General features: G+C 39.6%; 1 protein-coding gene across 1 annotated transcript in view; it reads right to left on the reverse strand.

Moving 5' to 3' along the window:
* Positions 1 to 4578: 4578 nt before the first annotated feature.
* The window catches only part of LOC113078557 (catenin alpha-2-like), a 33259-nt gene continuing 21521 nt past the window's right edge, over positions 4579 to 16316 (reverse strand). Inside the window, exons 8-9 of the mRNA XM_026250853.1 lie at positions 6277 to 6411; positions 4579 to 5500 (exon numbers count right to left, since the gene is read on the reverse strand). Of these exons, the coding sequence (XP_026106638.1) occupies positions 5213 to 5500; positions 6277 to 6411 (423 nt within the window). The 3' untranslated portion in view covers positions 4579 to 5212. The remainder of the gene's footprint in view (positions 5501 to 6276; positions 6412 to 16316) is intronic.

A 16316-nucleotide genomic window follows, 5' to 3' on the forward strand; every position in this document is an offset into this window, starting at 1 on the left:
TTAGTATGACTCTCTCTATGTGTTGTTGTGTGCATTAATGACATCATTTTTAAAATAGCACACGGACATGGGTGATGCATCAAGTAAAATCACAGGAATATGTAGTACTAACACTATACAGCAAAGGTTCAGTTTTTAACGTTTGCCATCTTGATAATGATTATCATTGCAATAGGCATTATGAAATAACCATTTTAATAAATAGATACTACAAATAATAATTTCTTCATTTACTTATACATTTTAAAATTAACATTTAATACATAATGAATACATTTAAAGTAATTATTTAATATTTTTTAAATAGATTATTATACTAGGGGGGCTGTAGAATGCTTGAATCTGATTGGTTGACAAATATTCTAAGGTGCAAGAAACACACCGTTAAAGTAGTTCCATGCATTACATGTCCATATCAATTGGCCAAATGATTTCAGTTATTTTAAAGGTCCTTACAATTTACAAAACTAACCAAAACCCACAAACTGTCCAAGTAATTGAATATACTGTAGTACACAACAAAATAAAAACAACAAATTGTTTACATGTTTTTGCCACAAAATTACATTTTATGGTGTAGAGACAACACGCACTCTCTCTCCCTTACAAATGCACAAACAATAGTACAGTAAAACACTCACACACATAGAATCATACACGCACACAGAAACTGGTCGTTAGTGCTGCTCTGACTTTTACTGATAAAATAGTTTAGCAACTTAAAAACTACTTGTCATTTCTCACTTATTGCTGTTGTTGAAGAAGATAAACTTGCCAAAAACTGTTGAGATACACAGACTTTTTGCTGTTGTTGAAGAAGATAAACTTGCCAAAAACTGTTGAGATACACAGACTCACAAACTTTAATCTCTCTGTCTCTCTCTCTCTCTCAACTGCATTAATAACTGTGTTATTCTACTATATACATCTCAAGCATCCGCTGCTAGGTCTAAAATTATATTTTGGAATTAGCAACAGAGGTGTTTGATGAGATGCATAAGATATGAATCCTACACACAAGAGTGTCTTACGGCACTAAATCTGACAGAAGTCTTTAAATACAACATCTGAACAATGTTGTGACCATTGCATAAGCCTAGTATAACCATAGTATAAGCAGAATAATTGACTTAGGTCCATTTAATTATTAGAAAATAATGCACACTCGAGGTGTTACCCAGGTGAAAAAAAAAACAAAAAAAAACAACACGTTCATAATGTATTTAAAGTGCTTTATTTCCACACACAAATTTTGTACGTAATACACACACACACAAAAAAAGATAAACTTATCTAGAGATAAACTTAAGATCATCTAAGTGTACTAGGTGCTATTTTGGGACACCATGCAAATGAACCGAAATGCACTTTTAACATACTGTCTCTATTTGCATAATATATGTATTAAACACCAGTTGAGTGTACTAGTGTACGAGAGATGGTTCAAGTGTACTACAAATGGTAACTAAATATATGCTTTTGTATGTTAAAAGTGCATTTTAGTTCATATTCATGGTGTTCCAAAATAGCACAGTTGAGTACACTTCAATTATATTAAGTTTATCTTAAGAAGTACTAAATAATCTTTTTTTTTTTATGTATTACTATTATTACAAAGTTAGTGCGCGGAAAATAGAGCACTTTAAGTATATTTTGGAGGGGAACCTTTTTTCTTATTTTTTTTTTTTTTTTTTTTTTGTGGCTCAGTGGTAGATCATTGCATTAATATAGCAAAATGTTGTGGGGAACACGTTAGGTAAAAATATATAAATAAATAATTAAAAATAATGTATAGCCTGGATGCACTTTGGAAAAAAAGCGTCTGCTAAATGCATAAATGTAAATGTAAAATAAGTAATTGAACGTGAGTTAATTATTTCTTACTTAAATGGTTGTAATAGCAAAATTATAGTTGTATAATGAATATTTATAAAAAGAAAAACAGACAACTGAACTGATGAAACAAGATATATAAAAACCTTCTATAAGAGAATATTCTTCTCCAAATAAACTTCATGAGCCATTTTCTAAATTACTTTACAGGAAATAACAAGTATTGTCAGATCCGCTTCTAATAAAATGCCCCTACTAAATTGTAACATTGCGTAAAATGAACCCAGAAGAAACACAGTCAACTTATTTGGCCTTCATGAAGGTCTATAGGAAAAAGCATCATTAGATGAACTCGAATAATGTGAGTTCTTGAAATTCTTGAAATGTTATTGTGCAAATGCATTAACAAAAGGTACACATTTTCTAATCCTGGAGCTACAGAGTTCTACGGAGTTATTCTGAGAACATAAATATGTTTAAACCAGACGTTTGAGGATGTGCTCGAAATCCACTCACTGTACTGTAAGTGGCCAAGAACATTTGGGCATAGCAGAAGACATGTATTAAACAAAGAAAGGCTCTGACATACTTCTCATCTGGCTCTGGAGTCCGCAGCGGGAGAAGAATGGTGCTTCTATGGTTGTCTCAAGGATTTGCCAGGAAGGCTAGTGGTTGAGTGAACTCCCTGAGCCAGTGAGAACTGGATGTTCCACTTCTTTTGTGAGTGCAGTGGCATTAGTACTTTGTCCTTTTCAGTTTTAAATAGAGGAAATCATGCTGTGGCCAATCACTGATCTGTAAATGTCAGCTCTGTGGCGCTCAGGTTGTGCTTCAGTATAATAGCCTTTCATCCTGATTTTCACTCCAATCATTTATGGTAATAATAATTTAGGTAAGCACTTCCCACAGCTGCCGTCCTTATTATTATTATTTATTTAAAAAAAATTGCAATATGACCGAAGCTTTAGAACATCTTGTTAGCACTTCAGTGTTTTTTTGGCAACCTGGGTGTTTTTAAAGGCTGCCTCTAAAATGTTCACATGGACAGTGTATACAAATTAACTTTGTGAAGGGAATAAGGGAAGACTCTTAAGCAGCCTTGAGCTTTGGCCTGGCCTCTATTTTAGATTCTGGACCAAGATTTTAATGCAGTCTCCAGTATTATGTTTCCCTTAAAAATGTGTTTCTTAAGCCATGTCTACATTTCTGCTATGCTCTTCATGTACCAGTAGGTACAGTGCTGTTCATTTGAACATCAAAGCTTTGCTATGAGCTGCATATTGTATTATAAAAACAAAAGATGTGAGTGATTCGATGAAATAGTAATTGAATCACTCTTATGAGGTACGAATGTCTGGAGAAACATCTGTGAAACAAGTTGGCCATTAAATATGCAATGACATATTCAAAAATTCCTTTTGCATAAGATGGCAGTGCTTTAAAGAGAATTATCATGGCCTGAAGCTCATTCAAGTGCTGCCATTTAGCATGTGTATATTTGATTGAAATTATCCCCATACTGCTTTTGTTCATGACTAGTGTTGAGGTAAACTGAACCCTGAATAATATCTTCTCTAAAACCACCCAACCTTCAAAGTAAAAAGTAAATTATTATGCATAATTTACTGTTATTACTATAGTAAAGACATATAACACATTTATTTATGTATTTTATAAACAATAAGTGAATATTTCTGTTTGCTGCTGTTGAGGTCTCCGTGTATCCACTAGCAAAGAGTTTGGGACTGTTTGTTAGGGTTAGGGTTAGGGTTAGGGCAGGGCCATCAGCCAGCCAACATCTAAGCTCTGAACATAATCACGTATAGATGGAGGGCTTTGTTTTTGTTTGTCTGTTTCTTCTTCTTTTTTCTTTTCCACGTGGTGTTGCAAGTGGCCCACAAGTAACACCTTAACCTTCTGGATTTATTCTGAAGATATTGTTTCTGTTGCATGTTTGTTCTGAAAGCCAACTGAATTATTGAACACAGAACAATGCCTAATGTTGTGACATAAGTGGTGGCTAAATGAGATTTTAATTAAGGTAAATGGCAGATACTGGCAGAGCAGTCTTGAAGCTAATCATTTGGCAATGAGTTTCATTAGGCGCAGGTCACTGTATTAATCCCCGAGAAACAGCTGGAAACTCTTCAGCACACATGGAGTCAGGAGAGGATGGCAGTGTGGCATTGACGTACTTGCCTTCTTGTCAGTTATATATAAAATCCTGTTAACAAGGCTCCAACTGTGAGCTGGAGGCTTGTTTGTGTCATCCTGGCCAGCAAATTGTAGCCCTGAGATAATTACATAAAATAAGGAGCACTGTGGACCACTTGAGACATTGACTCCAAATTGGCATTCCTAATATAATCATTGTTGCATTTTTTAGTTGCACTTTTTAGTTTATTTAATGATTAAATAATGCATTTTTTGTTGTTGTTGTTGTTGCTTATTTTTCTTCTCAAAGTTACCAATCAACAGCAAACTTTTTATTTGGGATTACCAAAAATGTTTACAGACACAGATAAGTCATTTCAGAACACGGCGTGTGGCAAACACAAAACTTGTTTGGTGACGGATATGAGCTTGATAGAAGATCTTGCTTGTCAAACACACAGCAAGTACCATTCATTAATTAGAAAATGTGTTTGCGGCATCAAATATAATACATCAGGTGCTGGTGCAACTGTTGCTTGTAGTCCATCATGAAGCTGAATGGAACAAATAGAAAATAACTTGACTCCACACACACAATTGCAAGGTTTATTAGAGAATCAGGACTATAAAGATATGCAGGTTTCTACTAGTCTCTGAGCAAACCACACAACTAGTCCATTTCTAAATGTAATACTATAGCCAACCTGGCTGCCATGGTTAGTGATACAATAATATAATTAAAGAAATTGATTTTTTTAATGCAAAAACTAGTGCATCAAGTCACCATATGGATAACTGGGAAGAAGGAAGAAAATTGTTTCAACATAAGTTATTCCTATTACTAAGGTTCAATATTCATTTAGAAAAAAAATCAGTAGGAAAGAAAGCAGCACCTCTGCCTTGGTTAGGGCTGACACTACTAAACCATAGATTATATTCTTTAATATCTCTGTGTATATATGGCCAGTCAGCGAGAATGAACATCACATGAATTGTACCACAGCCTGCACTGTAAATGTTTCCTTCACATGTTTGTTTCTCATTTACAGTGAAATTCGGTTCGAAGAGGATGGGTTGCCAAGCCCCTCCAACTCACAGACATTTACTGGGCACATACTCATGTCGCTGCATGGAACAAGATACAGCTCCGAGAAAATAAGCCGTAACAAGAAGAGGGGAAGAAATCAAGAGAGGAGGAGGAGTTTGGGGTATCTGTGGTGCGCTGTTAATAGGAGTCCATGGCCTTGAATTCGCTGAGGGCTTGGACGGGGGAGATGTGTTTCTTCTGCGAGCCTCGTCTGACACGGGTCTGGCACTCCTCTGGTTTCTCTCTCTTCACCAGGGGTTTCTTCTCCGGGGCCTTCATGCGCCAGGACACCACCGGGGAATTGACCGCCGCCGTGCCGTACACCTTCTGGTACTTGGTGGAAGCCACATAGGAGGCCTTGACTGTGAGGACCACGGCATTCATCAAGTTCTTGGCTGCCTGGATGAGGGATGTAGCGCTGTCCAGCTAATGCAATGGGGAGGAGAACATTCAAGTAAGTATCTTTTGAGGATTACTATGGATATGTATGGAATGATATAGTAATGAATGCAGTTTTGATCCTAATGCATAGTATTAAAAAATTAAATAATGTGTGAAACAGTACATAAATGATAAACAAGCAGTACACAAGAGCAGCATAACAAGTAAGTAACAGTAAACAAGTTATAAACAAGCTATGGCATTTTTTTTTTTTCTCATCTCTTAATCCATCATTATATACCAACACAACAGCAACAAAAATAAAATAATATAAAAACAACAACAGGAATATAGTGAATATTGTTAGAATTTAAAATAAGTTTTACATTATAATTTCAGAAATCATTCTAATATGGCGATTTGCTGATACTATGCTAATATGCTGATTCAGCTGATATGCTGAACTAAACAGCAATACAGTGAACATTATTATAACATTATTACAATGCTGTGAATGTACAGCTTCAAAGCATATGCTATTTTAATGTAGCTTAGCAAGCTGTGTATTGCTCTTCCATTGGTCACAAGTCGTCACATGATACTAATTCACAGGTCAGTACTATGGAGCTTTTGTTGCTGTTTTCCCAAATTTACAAATGCATGACTATATATCAATGAAACAGTAGTATGACTGTACTTTAAATCATTTACATGACATTTTAAAAAAAAGACAACATTATTAGTTTAGTCAGTCTGAAACCAATCTTTTAAAGTGCATTAATCAAACATGGTCATAGTATGTACGCCTAATATCGCCTTACCCCTGAAACAATGAGTTCTCCTCCCAGGTTCTGAACCTCAGCCTTGACCTTGCTGCAGATGTTGAGCTGGTGGCAGTAGAGGGCGATTCTCTGGAGGTATGCCAATAAGTCCTGCTTACAGGCTGAGTCTGGACACTAAAAGAGATGGGAACACATAGCAGAGACTTGACCCTTATATACAGTCACTATGTAGAGCAAACATGAGGTGAGGAGGGTGAAGCCATAATAACTGAAGATGAAATTAGCTCCATCTTGAAGATGACTAAAGGGATTGTCATCATCACATATTGGCCATGTAGACTCATTCGTAAACCTCCTGCAATTTGGCAATAGGAAAACTGTACACATAAATATAAAGCACAGTAGAAAACAAACAAAATGAAATGCAAAGTACTTCTCATCCCTGAGGGTTTAAAGATACATTTCATAATGGACACCAGCCCCCGTATTACAGTAAATAAAACATCCTTAATTTCCTTTAAATGTTTTGAAGCCAGCGGGGAGTGATGCATGGACTGTTTTTTGATGTGATGACACAGCGATTGATTGTCTCATGAATATTAATTAGGCCATGATCATGTTGCTGTGTAACCTTCCTGCTAGGGCTGTGCAAAAAATCGAATGCTATTTTCATGCACATCTTGTCAGTAAAGGCACTCCTGTGATTAGTGGTATATCTCCAGCAAGTGTGTTCAGATCAGGATTGCCAGGTTTTCAAAACAAAACCTGCCCAATTAATTCTCAAAACTAGCCCAATCGCGTTTCGTTCCGGGCGATAAAATATATACATTAGAGTTGGGGTACTCGAACTGGGTTAAATGGTAGTCCGGACTCGAGTCCAATTTTGAATGAACTTGGACTTGTCACGCACTCGGGTGAATTTGTACTCGGACTTGACATGGACTTGAACATTTTGGACTCGGAAAATATTCTGAGTACAGTCGAGTCCACGTCATGTGTAACAATAAAACCAGCATAAAATTGAAATGATAAATTAATTGTAACCCAGTGGCAATACAGGGTTAAAATTACTTTAAAATTGTATTAAAATAGTGTAATATCTCTTTAGAAAAAAATCTGCCAAAATAGATTAATATCCCTTTAAGAAAAAGAAACAGCCAAATAGTGTAATATCCCTTAGGAAGAAATCAGCCAATCAGGAGTGATAGTCCTCCCCTAGCTGAACATGATTGACAGGACACGAGGCAAATTGCGTGATTCAACCATGCGCGCGAGTATGTGAGAGAAAGAGAGAAGACGAACACGATTGATGGCGATGGGAAACGAGAGGAAATTGACATATATAAAGTTAACAGAGTGATAAAAGTGAGTGTATTAGCAAGCTAAAGAACCAACACAGAAGACAGAATAAGGAGGAGCAACCGAGAGTTTTGAAAACTATTTTTTTCACCAGTATTTGTCTCGGTCAGGTCTTATGAACAGAGTGAAAACTACTTGGAAGATCCTTCTCTATCGATGGCGAGCCTCCCAGTGTGATCGTGAAGAGATGCAGACCAACTCATCGAACGTTTCCCCTGGTGGTAGGAAAGTATCAGTCGCCTGAGCTGGTACCCACTTTCATCCAAGTGCAAACTTCCTTTTAAAAGGAGGAACTGTCACAGAACTGGTGACACACACTTTTGACATCGAACTATTGACAGGATTGATTAATACAGAAAGTGATCACAAAACAGACTTTAACGACTACAAAAGGACAAAATCAGAGACTCATTTATTTTAAAGGGCCCATTTTATTTTTTTTATTTTTTCCATATAAATGTTATGCAATTGTGTTTCAACTGTTATTTGCATAATTAATGTGAGTAAAAGTTACTGGTTACTACTTACCTGGTCTGATATTTCCTTTTATGGGTACAGTTTATATCACTTAGCTCCTTCCGAACCTAACCCAGCGTAAGCTTACATTTAGTGTGTATCACGGTTACATAAACTTGGCGAGCCAGCCAGGAGCTTTGTGAGTAGACTGTTGCCATTCAGGAAAGCTAGTTAGAATAACACTTTGATTTGCAATTTTTTTTTTTTTGTTAAAAGTTTGAAAATTTCAGGGTTGAGTGTTACACCTGTAAAATGGAGATTGTTGAGAACGAAAATATCAAAGTACCAAATTCAGTCATAGTAAGTGGGTTATCCTATACCCCTGTAGATGAGGAGATTTTCGATTACTTGAAGCAATGGGGGTCAATCAGTAGAACCTTTAAGATTGAGAATCCTGAGTCTGAATATCACAAACAAGCCATCATTGAGTTTAAATCAGGGGCAACACTGCAGTCACTTGAAACTATATTGCCGCTAGATAGACCCAGTTCTGAGGACTCCAATGTCATACACCATGTAAAAACACTAGCTAGTGTTCACAGCAGCAAACTAGGCACTGAAGTCACTCACACTTTTCTGTCTGGACTTAGAAACATGTCCTCAAATGACACACCACTTAATCTGGCTATGTTGCGAGGGGAGTTGACAAGGATTACAGAAACTATTGGAGCACAGGCCCCAGTGGAAGAAGTAGAGACAGTTCATGAGCCAACTCCGTCAGTGAGTGAAAGGATAGAGCCCATCTTACCTACGACTCAAGCTCAGCCCAGACCCACACCAGCTCAACTGGGACAACAACATAACTCCACTGAAACTCCATTTAACCCTCACTACACTGGTGAATTAAGTCAAACTGCTGGTGAAAGACAGTCTTACATTGAACCAGCAGCAACATTCACTCCATCTGTTATGAGGGATCCCATGCCTAACTTTACCTTATCTCCTGATCACCTCAGCACACCTGAAGTTCAGCGGGTAGTGGTGGAACACATTGTGAAAAGTGCAGAAATTTCATCTCAATTGCACTCACCTGCAAAATTGAGGATTTTCTCAGGAAAAGTCCCTTGCCCGAACTATGAGGTGGATTATGAAACCTGGCGAACCAGTGTTGATTTCTACTTGACTGATCCCACTGTTTCTCATTCACAGTTGGTGAGAAGAATTGTTGATAGCCTTTTACCCCCTGCTGCTAATGTAGTGAAGCCTTTAGATCGTCATGCTACTCCACAAGATTACCTGAGTTTGCTTGATTCTGCATATGCAACTGTAGAGGATGGTGATGAGTTATTTGCAAAATTTCTTAACACTCACCAGAATTCAGGTGAGAAACCATCTACCTACCTTCATAGACTGCAGTCATCCTTGAGTGCCGTTGTGAAAAGGAGGGCTGTAAGTGCCAGTGATGCAGACAGACAGCTTCTCAAACAGTTCTGTAGAGGGCGTTGGGATAATACAGTGATCGCAACTCTCCAGCTGGAACAGAGACAAAATAAACCACCCACCTTCTCAGAGTTTTTGATGTTGTTGCGAACTGAAGAGGATAAGCGAGCCGCCAAGGCAACTCGAATGAAGCAGCACCTTGGATTCACAAAAACAAAAGCCCAGTCTAATGCACAAGCTGTGTGTGTCGATGGAATCCCTGATTATGACATGAAAATCCAAGATAACAGTATACCTTCGACCATGAAACAGATTCAAAAACAGATAGCAGACCTCCAAGCTCAGATTGCTGCTTTCACAGTTTCCAAGGGAGATAAAGCAGTGAGAAATAAAGTGCCTAATGCTCAGAGGGCTAAGCCAAAAGAGAGCCAGCCTGTGTCTCAGAAGCAGTCCTCAGCTCAGTTTGTGACCACTAGGAGACCACGGCCTTGGTACTGTTTTAAATGTGGGGAAGATGGTCACATAATTAGCAGCTGCAGTAACCCTGCTAATCCTGTGCTGGTTGACGCTAAAAGAAAAGCAACAGGCTTGGGATGAGAAGACTGCATCAAGCAACCCCTCCACTTTAAACTAGAAGCGGTTCCTGTGGAAGGACGATCAGGAACCGAAAAACAGAAAAGTCCTCAACAAAAGATTAAGACCAAAGCAATATTGAAAGAACAGAAAGTAAAACAAGCCAGGAGTGTCCCAAAAGGACTTGTTGGACGAAAGAGCACAGCTAATGTTGAAGTTGGTGGAGTCGGGTGCAACTGCTTACTCGATACAGGTTCACAGGTTACCACCATATCTCAGTCGTTCTACAATGACCATCTGTCAGAGTACATAATCAAACCTGTGAGTGACATATTAGAGGTTGAGGGAGCTAATGGTGAACCTGTCCCTTACGCTGGATATGTGGCGATAAGTCTGAAGTTTCCTAAAGAGTTTATCATTTCAGAACCAGAAGTAGAAACTCTAGCTTTGATAGTACCAGACACTCGCTCAAACAGCAGTATACCAGTACTCATTGGCACGAACACTCTGGACCCTCTTTATGAAGAGTACTGTGATGACAACACTCTCAGGTCTACAACATTTTGTGGTTATGCCCAAGTACTCAGAACCCTGCAGCTACGATACCAGCAACGCTTCGGTGGTAGACTTGGACTAGTAAAAATCAGAGGCAGTACACCTGCCACAATCCCTGCTGGTGAGAAGGTCATACTACAAGGAGTTGCTGGTGCAAGAACCGTTACCAATGAGTCAGTTGTGTTGTTGGAGCCTCCATCGATGTCATCCTTACCTGGTGGAATCTTCACAGACTGTTGTCTTATCACCATGCCAACTCAACATCCTTACAAGGTACCTGTAATACTGAGAAATGAAACAGAACATGATATAACACTACCAACTAACTGTATCATTGCTGAGCTATCAGTAGTTCAAGACATTTTGCAAGATACTCATCCTTTTGAAAAACCTACTAACCCAGATGAAGAATCATTTCTTTCTGATAATCAGCAAGATGCAACCACATCTAGTCGACAAGAGAAAAAACTGGAGTTTGACTTTGGCGATTCACCACTTTCTGAGGAGTGGAAGACAAGAATAATCGAGAAGCTAAATAACTACACTGATGTTTTCGCTCATCATGACCTTGACTTCGGTCACACAAAAAAAGTAAAACATCACATTCGTCTGAAAGATGAAACTCCATTCAAACAGCGACCTCGTCCAATACATCCACAAGATTTCGAAGCAGTGCGCCGCCATCTCAAAACCCTTCTTGATGCTGGAGTTATCAGGGAATCTGAGTCCCCCTTTTCATCACCAATTGTAGTCGTCAAAAAGAAGAATGGTGATATTAGACTGTGTGTAGACTACAGAAAGCTAAACCTCCAAACTATCAGGGACGCATATGCTCTACCTAATTTAGAGGAGTCGTTTTCTGCACTCAGTGGGTCTCAATGGTTTTCTGTAATGGATCTAAAATCTGGATACTATCAGATCGAGATGGAGGAAAGCGACAAACAAAAAACTGCCTTTGTCTGCCCTCTAGGGTTTTGGGAATGGAACCGCATGCCACAAGGGATAACGAATGCACCCTCCACATTCCAGCGGTTGATGGAGAAGTGCATGGGTGATATGCATCTGAGGGAAGTGCTCGTTTTCCTTGATGACTTGATTGTTTTCTCAAAGTCTTTGGAAGAACATGAAAAACGACTGATCAGTGTCTTGAACCGACTAAGAGATAGTGGCCTTAAGCTATCACCAGAAAAGTGCTGTTTCTTTCAAACATCAGTACGTTACTTAGGGCACATTGTATCAAGGAACGGAGTTGAGACGGATCCAGAAAAGGTTAAAGCACTCAAGACCTGGCCAAGACCTCAGACCCTGAAAGAATTAAAATCCTTCCTGGGTTTCTCTGGTTACTATCGGAGATTTGTACAAGATTATGCCAAGATTGTAAAGCCTTTGACCAACCTGACTGCTGGTTATCCGCCAACTCAAAGAAGAAACAAGCCAACCCAACCACCTGGCAAATACTTTAACCCCAAGGAGCCTTTTGCGGAAAGATGGACCTCTGCTTGTCAGCAGGCTTTCGAGAACATCATAGACAAGCTCACATCGTCCCCTGTGTTAGGATTTGCAAATCCTAAATTACCATATACCCTTCACACAGATGCCAGTACAACTGGACTTGGAGCGGCATTGTATCAGGAACAGGATGGACAGAGTCGTGTCATTGCCTATGCCAGTAGAGGATTATCACGCAGTGAGGCAAGATACCAAGCGCATAAGTTGGAATTTTTAGCCTTAAAGTGGGCTATCACTGAAAAATTCCACGACTACTTGTATGGTAACTACTTCCAAGTTGTCACTGACAATAATCCGCTGAGGTATATACTTACCACTGCTAAACTAGATGCCACTAGCTATCGTTGGCTAGCTTCACTGTCCACTTTTACGTTTGACATCACATATCGGGCAGGCAAGCAGAACCAGGATGCTGACGGGTTGTCAAGGAGGCCTCATGGTGATTTAATAAATGACAACCAGTCTCAGGGCGAAAGTCAGAGGATACATGAGTTCACTTCTCACCATCTAAATCCTGAGAGAAATGATTTCTGCTGCAACGAAACAGTTAAGGCGTCCTGTGAGTGCCATATTCTTGGTTGTGGCGAGGAAGACTTCACTAATCCTTGCTTAGTAGAGTCTCTAGCTATACATCCAGAGGCCGTCCCTACTGAGTTTGAGGAGGAAGGATTCCCAAGTCTTCTTACAGTTCCAAAGTACAGCACAGATGATCTTGCAAAACTACAAAGAGCAGACCCAGTTATCAGAAACATCATAGAATGTATTCAGTCCCAAGAACATGTACCTACCAGTTGCAAGACTGAGTCGCCAGAGTTTCAGCTGATGCTCAGGGAGAGGAGTCGCCTTGAATTGAAGGATGACCTATTGTACAGGAGACGACAGTGTGACAATAGACCAGTTTTCCAACTTGTTCTGCCACATGTGTTAAGGTCATCAGTACTTACCAGTCTGCATAACCAGATGGGACATATGGGTATTGAACGTACTCTTGAGCTGGTTAGGTCAAGGTTTTATTGGCCAAAAATGGCTTCTGATATTGAGACAAAGATCAAGAACTGTGAGAGATGTGTCAAGAGGAAAAGTCAGCCAGAGAAAGCTGCACCTCTGGTCAATATCAACACCAGCAGGCCAATGGAACTGGTTTGTATGGACTTTTTGTCTTTAGAACCGGATAGTCATAACACCAAAGATATCCTGGTCATCACCGATCACTTTACACGGTATGCAGTAGCCATTCCAACGAGAGATCAAAAGGCCAGCACAGTTGCCAAATGTCTATGGGAGCAGTTCCTCAGTCACTATGGGTTCCCAGAACGTCTCCATAGTGATCAGGGGCGCGATTTTGAGTCTCGAACCATCAAAGAGCTCTGTGTTTTGGCCGGCATCCGTAAAGTGAGGACAAGTCCATATCATCCCAGAGGAAATCCAGTGGAGCGATTTAATCGCACATTACTGAGCATGCTGGGAACCTTGCAGGAAAAGGAGAAGACAAAGTGGCGTGAGCATGTCAAACCACTCACTCATGCATACAATTGCACGAGAAACGATGCCACAGGGTTTTCACCATATGAATTGATGTTTGGGCGGCAGCCCAGATTACCCATAGACATCGCATTTGGGTTACCAGTCAAAGACAGTTCATCTACTTCACATTCCCAGTATGTGAAAAATCTCAAGTATCAATTGAGGGAAAGCTATCAGCTTGCAACTAAAAATGCGGAAAAAGTGGCTAATAAGAACAAAAAGAGGTTTGATGTGCGAGTAAGAGAATCCACACTTGAGGCAGGAGACAGAGTTCTTGTGCGAAATCTTCGACTTCGCCAAAAGCACAAACTGGCTGACCGATGGGAGTCAAAAGTCTGTATTGTGCAAAAGAGAGCAGGAGACTTACCCGTCTATGTGGTGTGTCCTGAAGGTCAGGATGGGCCAACTCGCACATTACATCGTGATCTGCTCCTACCTTGTGGTTTCCTTTCTGAAGAAAAGGAAGTTGTCGAGCCAAAACCCGCACGTAGACTCAGAACCAAGCAGACATTTTCCCAACCAAGTGAACAACTTACCTGTTCAGAGGATGATGATGATATGGATCCTCAATTTTACCCCATGAAAGTTTCTGAGGTAGAGACAACACTGTTTAAAGTCATGGATATGCCTAAGGAAAATGGTGAGGCAGCTTGCAGAAGAAGCACACGGGCTGGAGCTGAATACTTACCTGTTGATTCTGAAACCCTACATGGCATTGAACAACAAAGCTTACCTGGAACCATACCTGATGTGTCCCCTGCTGGAAACGGTCCTAATTCTGTGGAGAGAAGTTCCATGTATTTGGAGCCTGAGGAAAACTTACCTGTTGCAGTTGAACCTGAAGAGAACTTACCTTTTACAGTTGAACCTGAGGAAAGAACTGAAAAAATGGATGGAGATATGGAAACAGAGAGAGTAAATGAGATCAACACATCCCAAATGGAAAAAGAACTATCATTACAACATCTAGAGGAGTACCTACATGAGCAACTTGCAATGGGAAGAGAGGATTCACAATGTCAGTCTCAAAAGAATAGCCCTCAAACAGATATAACCAGTGACCCAAGTTCTACTGTTGAAACTGACAATGACATCAATGAGATAACCAGTGAACCTCCACGTAGGTCAGAACGTTCCAGAAGTGCACCTAGGAAATTTACTTACCCTCAACTTGGCAGTCCCTTGATTTCTTTTGCTCAGACCATTCTAGAGGGATTTAATCGAGCTTTAGTTGAAACGTTTGAAAGTAATCATTAGAAAAAGAGAACATGAAGGGACTCATGTCAGTTAAGGAGGGGAGTGTGTAACCCAGTGGCAATACAGGGTTAAAATTACTTTAAAATTGTATTAAAATAGTGTAATATCTCTTTAGAAAAAAATCTGCCAAAATAGATTAATATCCCTTTAAGAAAAAAAAAAACAGCCAAATAGTGTAATATCCCTTAGGAAGAAATCAGCCAATCAGGAGTGATAGTCCTCCCCTAGCTGAACATGATTGACAGGACACGAGGCAAATTGCGTGATTCAACCATGCGCGCGAGTATGTGAGAGAAAGAGAGAAGACGAACACGATTGATGGCGATGGGAAACGAGAGGAAATTGACATATATAAAGTTAACAGAGTGATAAAAGTGAGTGTATTAGCAAGCTAAAGAACCAACACAGAAGACAGAATAAGGAGGAGCAACCGAGAGTTTTGAAAACTCTTTTTTTCACCAGTATTTGTCTCGGTCAGGTCTTATGAACAGAGTGAAAACTACTTGGAAGATCCTTCTCTATCGATGGCGAGCCTCCCAGTGTGATCGTGAAGAGATGCAGACCAACTCATCGAACGTTTCCCCTGGTGGTAGGAAAGTATCAGTCGCCTGAGCTGGTACCCACTTTCATCCAAGTGCAAACTTCCTTTTAAAAGGAGGAACTGTCACAGAACTGGTGACACACACTTTTGACATCGAACTATTGACAGGATTGATTAATACAGAAAGTGATCACAAAACAGACTTTAACGACTACAAAAGGACAAAATCAGAGACTCATTTATTTTAAAGGGCCCATTTTTTTTTTTTTTTTTTTTTTCATATAAATGTTATGCAATTGTGTTTCAACTGCTATTTGCAAAATTAATGTGAGTAAAAGTTACTGGTTACTACTTACCTGGTCTGATATTTCCTTTTATGGGTACAGTTTATATCACTTAGCTCCTTCCGAACCTAACCCAGCGTAAGCTTACATTTAGTGTGTATCACGGTTACATAATGAATGTCTCCCCTTCTGTCATTTTACTGCACCACACCGGCAGGCAGAAGTCTCATGCTTGCAGACGAAACACACGCACCACTCACTGGATATCAATGTGGATTAGTGATGGGAAGTTCGATTCTTTTCCGCGAACCGGTTCTTTCGGACGGTTTGATTCAATAAACCGGTTGAAAAAAAAAACAGTTAACCGGATACATAATCCATTGCGATGTATTTGTTATTAAATGAACTTACGTTTCGTCAGATTGCCCTTCATTCAAGCCCTCGGTTTACCCGCACTCATTACATTAGCACAAAATCAGTTCAGAATCAATCACCAAAAGAATCAGTTCGGTTCAGACGCGCTGTGAGTCAGTCGGCTTCATGCTGAATCACGAATGCGCAGTATCATCAGCTCCTCGGTT

The sequence above is a fragment of the Carassius auratus genome, unplaced genomic scaffold (assembly GCF_003368295.1).
Source record: "Carassius auratus strain Wakin unplaced genomic scaffold, ASM336829v1 scaf_tig00025997, whole genome shotgun sequence".
NCBI lineage: Eukaryota > Metazoa > Chordata > Actinopteri > Cypriniformes > Cyprinidae > Carassius > Carassius auratus.